Genomic DNA, 11,803 nt, shown 5'->3' with positions numbered 1-11,803 from the left:
TTTGGCACCCAACAAGCTCCTAAAGAAATAAATAATTGATCAATAAGACAATTCTTTCCAACTGAATAGCTGACGTTCTTTAATTTAAAAAAGTCAGAAGTTTAAACCTGCTAAGAAATAGAAAAGCAAGCTGAACAAACCCTTGTAAACTTCGAACACATTTCTTCTGCTTCTTTTATCAAGTTGGCTTTCAACATGTATTTTGCACATTTTGAGTTGATAAACCTGTCTGCCGTGTCCAGCGCTTGAGCCTCATCCATCCATCTTGCAGCTTCTTTTATGTTTCCAGCATGCTTGAAAAGACAAAATAAAAGAAAACTAGATAAATGTAATTAACTGTAGTTTGCCATGGTGTACTCTGATGTGAGTTATAAACAATACAAAGGTTAGCTAAGGAAGTTACAGGCAACAATACTCAGCACTATGCCTACAAAAATCAGCAATGCAATCAGTACGCATGTTTACTCAGAAGCAAGTCCCACTGTGTTCAATGGTTTACCCCCTGTCATTTTCTTATTCAGTTATTCTTCCAAGAATTTTATCCAGATCCTCTAAAATTATACGGAAACTAATTATAGCTGGCTAATAGAACTTAATTCTAAAAGGACAACAAACGGTACAATACACTGAAGTCCAACTCAATGACTATTTGCAGCCTATTTCTTTTCCGATGTGCAATCTTTGCCAGATACTCTTGCCAAAAACTTCCTGACTGTTAGAGCAGTATGACAATGGAACCAGTTACCTAGGGAGGTTGTGGGCTCTCCCACACTAGAGGCATTCAAGAGGCAGCTGGACAACCACCTGTCAGGGATGCTTTAGGGTGGATTCCTGCATTGAACAGGGGGTTGGACTCGATGGCCTTTTAGGCCTCTTCCAACTCTATTATTCTATGATTCTATGACACATTTTCAAATTTCTACAACTATGATGGCTAGGGAATGATAGGACAAATGATGCTGCTAATAGCTGTAAATGTGTTAGCAGTAATTGAAAATGTAATGTCCTGCTTTGGATCTTCCCATAGACAACTGGTTGACTACTGTGGGAAAAAGGATGCTTTTTGGTTTAGTTGGTCTGGGCTTGTATATTTTTAAGAATACCTTCATTAAACTGTGAACATGCAGGTTCAGGGGACATGTATGCAGCCCTGATTTACAGCAAAGCATCTCTTGATTCTTTAATACAAGAAAGTAGTACAGTCATGAAGTGTAGCATTGTATGTTGCAAGTCTGTTGCAATAATAAAAACTTACCTTATAGATTTTAGCTTTCACAAGGAATAGTTCTATCAAGGTGGGTGTGCTTTCTATTGCAGCATTTATATATTCCAGAGCTATGGATGGTTGCCCAATTTTGTCATAGTGCTGTGCCAAATAGTACTGGACCCAGAGTAAAGTTGTTGGAGGTTCTTCTTTACCATCATCTATTTGGAGAAAATTGTACAGGTTTTTCTCCATTTAGTAGCAGATTGCACAAGAAAAATCCAGAGGTAGTGCTTCCAATGTCCAACCAGCTATTTGGGAAATGGGTGGATCGGTTGGCAAAGCTAATTAGATGAGGAGGTTAATAGTATCCCATTTCATGTACATGCTCTCCATTATTTCTTTTAAGAGGATCACACGCAAGATATCTAGAGAGCTCCACACCCCTTCTACATAGGTATTCCACAAACCATACTTTGAAGAATGTCTTAATTCAAGTTTGGGAAGGAGCTGTACATCACAGCTGTCATTCAAAATAGGAATGAAGGGTAGGCCCAAGTCATCAGGTACAGCACCACCAGTCATATGCATCACAGTAGGACAGAGAAAAGATGGTGAATGTGTATACATATGAATGACGTAGCCGTTAATTTAATCCAGGGATAGATAACCTGGTGCCCTCCAGATGTTTGGATTACAACTCCCATTAAGTCCCAACCAGCATGACCAATCTTCATGAATTATGGGAGTTGTAGTCCAAAACATCTGGAGGGCACCAGGTTGCATACCCCAGGTTGCATTGAACAGAATTATCTTGGCAATCCAAACCAGGCCTCATCCAAATGAAGCAAGAGTATCAATCAGCACATATCTTGAATTCAGTTTGTCCCAGGACTAGACAAGTTTGCAGTAGAGGAATCTATGGATGCAGTACAGGAATGGGTAAAGGGAGGAGAAGGGATGGAAGCCAGGTCACATAATCCAAGGGCTATTTGATGTCTACTTCGCATCCTCATGTAGTACTCACCATTTGGATTAAATAATCTGCAACTTTTCAGAGACGTTTCATAACCTACTACCAACTCTTCTATAATTGCCACCTATATATACACAAAACAAATGTATAAACTGATTGCTAATATTTTAATTCAACACACTAGAGAATTACAAGTCAGACCTGTTTCCACAAAATCTTAAATCATGAGCTCACTGTATACATCAGAAGTAGAAGCAAGAAAAGTTATGATTTTTAACTTGACAGCCTGCATATTAGCCTGGTCAGCAACTACTCTCACAGGAGGACCATGTTTGTCCCTCATCAATGTAATGGGCACAAACATACCACAAGTGGACTAGAGTAAGCCTCACTGCCATAGCCAAGACTCTCGATATACTTCTCTTGCCTCTACTTTAACCACCAGGGATCCAAAAGGTATTCCCCAGAAGATCATATCTGACACAGGTCCCTACTCATTATACTAGACAACACTTCATGATTGAATTTATAACCAAGTGCTTTAGCAGGAGTTACTTTATACAACGACTGTAACGTTACAGTTTTGTTTTCAAGATATGAAGCCATACCCAATCAATATATGACTAGTTTCATGTTAAGTACTGACAGAAGAGGAGCTGAATGTGTAAACTGAAGGGAAATTACCAGTCCTGGACAACACATACAGCTTTGTGAAGCTAACGCTTTCTGAGTAGTACCTTCTTACTGTAGAAGCACACACAGCCATATTTTACAACCCACAATCTACTTTCTTATCTAGAACATGTTTGATACAAGTGCTTAGTAAACCCAGTCTTCCTATTTCAGATATAAAATATATATTCCTTGATTAGTACCTGGAGTGTGCATGCATCTAGGGCCCTTTTGCTGAAACTCAAACCATGTGGGCAGCAAAAGACTGCCAGACTACTGTTCTTTCCCCACCCATATACTTTCCCACCTGCAGCAAATTTACTCCCTTACCTAGGATCTATGAACATTAACATTTATACAGGATACAACTGTGAATCTCTCTACAGATTTTGTTAAGGCCCCATGAGTTTGAATAGTTTCAGTAAGAAAACAGAATTACACACACTAAGTAGTTTATTGATAATGGTCCAGTACAAAAACCTAAACTCTTCAAAGTTCATACATGTTAGAATTACCTTTTCTTTATCTTTGTATAAGGATCGCAATGTATTGAAGACTGGTGGACAGCCTTTGCTGAAATTCATCCTCAGAAATTTGTCCAAACATTCCTTAAATTTCTCACCTACATCAGAAAAACCAAAAGGACTGTATCAATCACTGCCTACTCTCAGGACTATATGAGAAATGAGATGCAACATCCATGATTAAAATCTGTTTAAGATCTTAAAGTCTAAAAAATCATGAACTTCCATCTTTGATCTATGTTTTGGGAGCCCTGAGGAAACAGACACCAGGTAGCCAAATCTCAGCAAAAAAGTCCAGTTTTCTACATTATCTCTTATAAGCAGCTGTTGGTTTTATTTATTTATTACATTTATATACCACCCCATAGCCAAAGCTTTCTGGGCGGTTTATAAAAGTTAAAAACAGTGAATATTAACAAGAGATAGAGCATCAAAATATCCAGGAAATCTAATCTACAGAGATAGGAACTGTCAGTCGAATACTTTGTTATGTTTATGAGTGGGTTAAAGAAGGCAAAATTTTGATGTCCTTTCTAAGGGACTGATGAAAAGGCGATGTGGCATCAAAAGGAGTCTCGAAGGTTGCAACTAATTTTACTAAATACAGAAACGCAACTCACCAGATAAAAAGTTTAATGGCAGTCTCCTTGGGACCAGCCCCCTTGGGTACTTAGTCCAGGCTTCCTCATAGATCTTGAACCGCTCTAACATATTAGCTAGGAGAACAAAAAACATGTTACTTATGAATGTTCCTTTGAGATTTAAGTTGCCAACAAAACCCTGCAATAACTGCCATATATTACAAAATATTACCAAAACTGCATTAATTTTGATAACGTCCATGGATACAACTCCCACAGAGCCCTTTTGGTGCTCCCAACCATGTTAAACATTTTTTTTTTGTAAATAGCTGCTTCTCATGCCAAATTTTAAAATTCCCCTGTATTTAAAAAGCAGGATCCTATTAAAAAAAAAGATTGCATCATTGAGCATGAGTTTAAAAAATAGATGCTATCTGTTGGTTCCCCTTGTCATGGATTTTTAATTTTTTTAAACTTGAAGCAAACTTTGATTTTATAGAAACGTTTTTCAGGTACAACAGGGGTGCACTAACTTTTTGGTCCTCAAGAGCCATATGTGATACTGATGTCAGGGTAGGGGGCTACACACATATACACCAGTGATCTTGATGCAGATAGCTCTTTCTTTGCTCCTAGCTGCAGTGAGTGACAGCAATCTATATGAAGATTTCTGGAGGAAGGAATGGAGAGCCTTCTACAGGGACCCGAAAATTCAGCAGCAACGGGGTCAGGGCAAACTGGGGTGGGGGCACAGATTGTCCACGCCTGAGCTACAATAGCGTAAAACAGAACTACAAGTGATGGATGGCATATAGAAGAGAAGAAACCAAAATAATCTTGGCTTGCAAATTGTCATGCAAGGATTATGCATTACATGTTCCCCTAAGTCATGTCACTGTCTCACCCGCAACATATTCAACATATAAACAGTCATGAAACAGGTTTAGATTAATAAACCTTTCATAGCAACAGAGGAAGCAATGCTATGGCCTCTAGGCAGCATCTGACTTCCAATGCTGAGCAATACTTAGTCTGGCAGCACTAAGTCCTTTTAGGTGAAATTGCTCAAGGTCCTAGACCCCAAAGAGGAGGTTTGAGCTTGAACTTTAAAAAATCCCTAAAAATCAAGGCATGGACAAATCTGCTTCCAACTTGGCATGCCTGCTTAAGGGCTACCATGGTGACAAGTTTCATCTCTTTATCTTTTAAAAAGGCAGAGCTGTACGCATTTTGGTTAATTTCCATAACCTATAATGGCTGTTTTTTCCAACTTTAAAAAAAGCCCTAAAAATATAGGCATGAACACAACTGCTTTCAACTTGGCATGGCTAAAGCCCTTCTTAAGAGCTGTCACAGTGCCAAGTTTCATCTCTTTTAAAATGATGAAGCAGTAAGCATTTTGATTAATTTCTATTGACAATAATAGAGTGGTTATTCAAAAATGGAGCGGTTCTCCAATGGATAATCCAAGAGGGCGGAGCAAGGGAGCTGTTCCGAAAATCAGAGTGGAGACCCCTGTCATTGGAGCTCTGCTCCGAATTTCGGAGTGGACCAGGCCCGCTCTGAACACCCCTAGATACACACACACATACACAGTGCATTTCACATCCATCACAATGTTTTCCTTCAAACAAAACTACTGCAATTCAGCTCGCTGTGAAAGGTAATCCAAGATAATGCAAAACATCTGTTCCTATTACATATAAAAAAATTAGGGCTTCATGCTTTACAGGGCCACACCTATCTTTGTCAAAGCTGTTACCTGGTTTAAGTGCCTTTTCTAAGCCTTTGTAATAAGCCCAGTTTTCAGGATTTCTTTCTTGCAATCCTCTATATATCTCAGCTGCTTCTTCCAGTTTGCAGAGTTGTAACAGAAGCTCTCCTGTTAAAAATACAAAGTTATAAATCACTGAGATAGGGTACTGAATATAAATTATATATTTGCTTCATTGACACAATGTATTTCTAATCACTATTATGTTGAAACTGGCCACAGTTCTCTTCTCCCCTCTGGCCTGTGTGCTTTCCTTACAATCTATTTAACTACTGGCATTATTTGCTGCTGCACATTCTCTATCATATCTAGTTATATAAGCTTTAACAAGGATAGATCCAGACTATCTGTGAGCAGAACTCCACACACAGGGCACCCTACCTGACGAAGGGGGAGAACTCCCAATTTTCACCAGTTCTCCCTTTTCCCTATCTTCTGTGTACCTCAAAAAGTCGCTTGGGAGGGTCAGGACACCCCATCTGCAGCTGGAAGGGGGAATCAGCAAAAAATCACCCCACTTTTTGTCCAGCTGGAGGCCTCCACTAGATCTTTGTCTGTTTCAAAAAATCGAAGAAGCACTTTCATTTGCCAAAGGGTAAGTCTGATCTAACACACTATGTTTCGCATGCACCCAGTCAGAAGATTAAGATCATTCTTCTCACCATGAAAACATGGCATTTTTAAGATCAAAGTAACTCTTGAACAGAACTGACACCAGAATACAAATATTTTTATTTTCTTAGTGCTCTCTTTAGAATACTGCTTGCAACCTTACTGCTTAAGGTGTAAGAAGCTATTATGGGTGTTTATGGAAGACATGCTATTAAGTGTTACTACTGAGCAATGCTATTAAGGGTAATTTTTAAAGGAAATTTAGTGTGCAATCCTATGTTGATAGTTGGCAGCTTCCAAACTTGGAGGCTATTGAGTATCCTTGGCAATGGCCATGGGTGACTTTCCCATCTAGCACCACCACTTTGGAGGGGGAGGGAAACACGCTGGAACGGCCATAGGATTCAGCATACAGCAGCCGCCCTGGTCTCCTCCCCTACCCACTCCTGAGAATGTCCCCTCTCCCTATCTCTACACCCCATTTACTGACGGTGGAGAGGTAGCCAGTGCAGTTCTTTCCGCACCAGCTATGGGGTGTGGAGCATGTTTTTCTGGCTTTAACCTTATAGCCAGGAAAGTGACAAATCATATGGCCCCCTCCAGATGCTGTCTAAGGGCCATAGGATTGCTCTCTCCAATATAGAGTTAGGTAGAACTATATTTGATTCTTTGTTTGCATTTAAAGATCTAAAAAGTCATCTAACTACAGCACATTCCTTGAAGAATCTTTCTTGTCAACATGTGCAACCATAACATATTGCATTGCTAATCTATTGGTTATAAATTTATTAAAGCTTAAGCCCAAAGAAACTTCACATGAGCATGAACTAACTTCAAGGGTTTAAGGATATCAAGTGACTTGCAACGGAGCAGTTAAACATTACATGTTTGGATCAACTTGGTCAGCTACCACTATAATATTAGGATGCTTTAGAAAGCAACTGAGCAAAGCTCTACCTATTGAATGTTCCATAAACCCTGTCTGCCTAATACATTCTGCATGTATAAAATAAAAACAACAACCATATTTTGAACCAATGCAACCTAATCTACTTTTTCGCAAAGGAAATACTGCCTATATTTCAAAACATTTCGCCACAGCATGAGCACAAAATAGTATTTAATTTTTTTAAACCAGGGAACTCAGGATGCTGAATTCTGTTCTGTACGTGTGTCTCTCTTACACAACCACTGAACAGACAGTGCTGTTTTTCCAGTTTCAAGCTATTTGTCTAAAACTAAAGTCCACCTGCATGGCAACATTAACCCTCCAGCGCTGTTAAGATGACTTTTGTCTATGTCACATTGCTATTTCATTTTTGTGAAGAAAACAGAGGGAGCAGGTTTTCTACTGAACAGTGGCAAATGAAAGCATTTTAAAGAGATCTCTCTAAAAAGCGTGCGGGGGAGGTAGAGAACATGACACTGTTTCTACTCTGGGAGCCAGATTGCCTTCTGATCCAACCCTGCAAGGGGAAGATGATGTCATGTGGTGCCCCCTCCCTATGAAATCATAGGGGTTCTTTTCTCCATGCAGAGAGCACACGGTGTAATTGCTTCTGCCTCTCTCTACATGAAGAAAAGGACTGCCATCTTTTCTGTGCAGAGGGCCTCAAAGTGATCACTCCGGCCTCTCTCTGGATGTAGAAAGGAAAGTCCTCTCAGGGCTAGAGATGTGAAAGCTCGGGGGGGGGGGATGGAAAAATTTGGGGGGGGGAGTTTTTCCCCCATTTTTTCCAAAGCCCCTTTTGGGGTTTTTTCAGAACAATTGGAAAAATGGAAAAAAATGGCAAAAAATGGATTATGGTATGTTTTATTTTAGCATGATGAATAAAATGTTTAAGACAAGGTGTTCAGATATTTACCACTCCAAATGATTTCTAAAAACTGTACAGTATCAGATTATTATAATACCTGTGCACCAAGGACAAGCAAGTCCTAGTTTGCAAACTCAGACTACAACTCTCAAATGCATTTCTGCCTCTAGGGGGCACTGCCACTGAAGCAGAGACTGAAACTAATAGTGATATCTATAGCTCAGAAAATGAGTCTGATTAAATTTCATGCATATTCACTGAATCTTGCTTCCCCCTTTTTTCTCAGTTCTTTTTATGGGAATGGGTGCTTTATGTCTTTAAGTATGTAGTGAATTGACAAGTGACCTCCTATTCCTCAGACATTTAAATAAATATTAAACAACAAAAATATTTCTCACTGCAAAGAGTTTTAGGCACAAATGAATTCTGATGGCTCAGTTACCTTTTGTTTCTTCAACTGCTAATTTGTCACAGATTTGCTTTTCATAGGTGCCAAGATGATCCAAAGCTTCTTTATAGAGTCCTGCTTCCCGGAGGACTTGATTCTGATATAAGAGTAGCTCACTATACTCATAGTCTACTTTATCAGGAGATGTCTGCATAAGCAAGAAAATAATTTGAAGCATTCAACCCTTTAACTTCAACAATGCTACTTAAAATACAAAAAAAGTTAGTGCCAATCCAGCAAAGATTATCTGTAAGAGGAAACAAACTTGAAGACCTGAATTGTCAGTCGTCAACTATGTGAATAAAAAAATATGATGAGCTGATTAGGCCGTCTACATATAGCTATAGCTATCAGAGCTGAAAATGTAGTCAGTGTCCCTTGCTGAATCACATGCAGCTACAAGACACATGGTTAGCATTAACTCTGATAGCAATGATCACCTTTGGTAAGAAGGAAGCATTCCTTCTTTTTCCTGAACAAGTATTTGGCAAAGTCAAAGCAGATGGTACCAGTTATCAGTTCCAGTTTCTGATACGCAGATGCATTTACAAACCCATCACTACACACAAAATCTCTAGATCTGGATATTATATTTAACTTTTCATTTCCTGTTCTGATCATTGATTCATTTTGTTATCTATAAATGTGAGTTTTTCCTCATTTCCCCCTTCATGATACCTGTTGAGTCTTCCTAAATTCCTCCAAAATCTTTGCTGCCATTTCATAGTCTTCCAGCAGATGATAAGCTATAGCATAGCCAATCCATGATGCTCGTTGTGCAGGTCGAAGTTGAAGTAACTGATATCTAGTTTCCTGCATGAGAATAATAAAATGCCAATGCTCACATTTAGTCTTCTGGATTCATTATTGAAATAAACAATACTTATAAGGAAATCCATGAAGAAATTTTCTATTTTAAAGAAGTTGTCATCATGCAAAAGCCCTTAATATGAAGCTGGTACAGAATCTTTGTACAATAGTTTGATGAATTAGATTATCTAGCCCAGCCTTCCTGAACCTGGTGCCCTCCAGAAGTTTTGGACTTCGATTCCCATCAATCCTGGTTAGCATAGCCAAGGGTCAGGGATGCTGTCTGGAGGGTGCCAGGGTGTTGAAGGCTGCTTGACTGTGACTTTAAATAAAGGTGAATGGTGTTGATGTTGATGTTAAGCACTACCAATTAGGCCACCAACATAGTGAAGGATAGCCATGACTAATTCCCATTGAAAGCAATGGAACAAGTTAGTTGTGGCTAAGTTATTCCAGTGGTTTTAATGAGAATTGACCATTATTAACCATAGCTGGATTGAGGTTCATGGTATCAGCAGACATTGGTCTACTCTAGAAATATGAACAAATTTGTTGACAGCAGCAAGGTTAATTATATCTAGGAACTGGAAGGTTCAAGGAGATTATCATATTGAAGAGTGGTATAAGGAAGTTTGGGATATAGCTTTTAATGATAAACTGACATGTAATATAAAGTTAAGAAAAGGTATTATAAAGGTAAATGAATTTGATGGAATTTGGAAACAGTTCCTAGAATATGTATTCTCTAAGGGGAGTGGAAAACCACCACCACAAGAAACAATGAGATTTTGGAAGCAAGAATAGATCCCGAAGGGTGGAGGGGAGCACTTATGTTATGTTATGTGAATAGGTAAAAATGATAATTATAAATGTGGAATTGTAAGCAATTTATGTGTTGATTTATGTGTTTTAATCAGTATTATGTTGCTGTATTTTAAAAAATAAAAATATTTTTTTAAAAAGAAAAGAAATATGAACAGAACAAACTATCGATTTAAATAGCCTCTATACTCTCTAGTACAGTGACACTCGCAGTAGCCAGATCAACACAAAAATACTCTAGGATGATGAGTACTGATCATCATTATTTACATATGCAGAAACTAATACAAAACATTAATATTTAGCAATTTCAATACTACCCAGGCAGAAAGAAAGAAAGACACTGAGAACAGTCAGTAAACAATGACACACAGCAACAACAACTTGATAAAAGACGGAAATACAGATTATGAAGAAAATACTTTAGAATTGAAGCAAGTCAGTCAAAATGAGACCACCACTAATATCGCATTGCACTATACTTTCTTTGTGCAGAATTATTGCAGTTATCTTTGGTGATCCGGAAATAGCATTTTAAAATCTGGACACAGTTCTACTAGAACAATATCTGGGCAAAACGTTCAAGAACGTATGATGTGCATCATTCCAAAAATTGTTAGTTAAAGAGTTCTGTATTAAATAAATCATTACCCAATATTATAAAGGCAGAAAGTGAGGTGAAGAGGTTTTGCTATCTTCAGACTTCTCTAGTATGAACACTAACTAAATTTGAAAGGCATGCTTCAGGTTTGTTCCTGGACTCACCCTGTAACCTTCTAGATCCCTCATTTGAATTTGTAGCAGAGAGAGGTCCCTCAAGATTTGGAGATTGTCCTTATCCCATTTCAGTGCATTCCTGTAACATTTGATGGCTTCATCATATTTCTTGTCAGATCTCTGGAGGAGACCATAGACATGCCAGCCTGGAAACTTTAGTTAAGGGCATCAGTTTTGAAGCAACTGAGAACAAAAACAACTACTTAACTATTCCATAAAAGACTACTGCAAGTGTTTTTCTCAACTAGAAAAAAACTCGCATCTAGTCTACCAAAGTGAACTAGCTCAATACTTAACAATGACAGGTTTATCAACATACATTAAAGTCAGGACTTAAATACAGGTAAGCATGTGGCCTAAATATTTCTAGGACTATTAATTGTGTTGGCATATGATTAGGCACTCACCTTACTCTGGTCTGCAGTGATAAAAATTAAGCTGTCAAGTAGGTTTTACTTTCATGCTTATTCTAAAAGAATTCTGTAATATGACTGTTCAAACATTTCACCAAAATGCCTTTTAGACTGTACACAACAAGTGTTCTAGTTCTTCACTTAAGAAAAAAAGGAATAGATAAAAGTTTACATTCTACAATATAGTTATTATAAACTGTTCTTTAGCAAAACAAATTCATAACTTTAAAAGGATACAGACATGACTCTTCAAGTCGTTTCTTAAGCCCCTACGCACCAACTCATATGCCTCCTCTTTTTTACCTAAGCAATTTAATGTTAATCCTTTCATAGCCAGAGTTTCTATAAATAAAAAACATAAATATCAATGGTG

The 11,803-nt window shown here is 38.2% G+C and overlaps 1 protein-coding gene across 1 annotated transcript in view; it reads right to left on the bottom strand.

The window, feature by feature from the left end:
- The window catches only part of NAA15 (N-alpha-acetyltransferase 15, NatA auxiliary subunit), a 36,040-nt gene that overhangs the window by 10,988 nt on the left and 13,249 nt on the right, over positions 1–11,803 (bottom strand). The window contains exons 3-12 of the mRNA XM_063136177.1: positions 11,668–11,772; positions 11,006–11,163; positions 9,287–9,421; positions 8,603–8,756; positions 5,720–5,839; positions 3,997–4,092; positions 3,368–3,474; positions 2,232–2,304; positions 1,256–1,425; positions 141–293 (exon numbers count right to left, since the gene is read on the bottom strand). Coding sequence (XP_062992247.1) covers positions 141–293; positions 1,256–1,425; positions 2,232–2,304; positions 3,368–3,474; positions 3,997–4,092; positions 5,720–5,839; positions 8,603–8,756; positions 9,287–9,421; positions 11,006–11,163; positions 11,668–11,772 — 1,271 coding nt within the window. The remainder of the gene's footprint in view (positions 1–140; positions 294–1,255; positions 1,426–2,231; positions 2,305–3,367; positions 3,475–3,996; positions 4,093–5,719; positions 5,840–8,602; positions 8,757–9,286; positions 9,422–11,005; positions 11,164–11,667; positions 11,773–11,803) is intronic.

Source organism: Elgaria multicarinata, chromosome 10, assembly GCF_023053635.1.
Source record: "Elgaria multicarinata webbii isolate HBS135686 ecotype San Diego chromosome 10, rElgMul1.1.pri, whole genome shotgun sequence".
NCBI lineage: Eukaryota > Metazoa > Chordata > Lepidosauria > Squamata > Anguidae > Elgaria > Elgaria multicarinata.
This window is presented reverse-complemented; position numbering and strand designations above follow the sequence as displayed.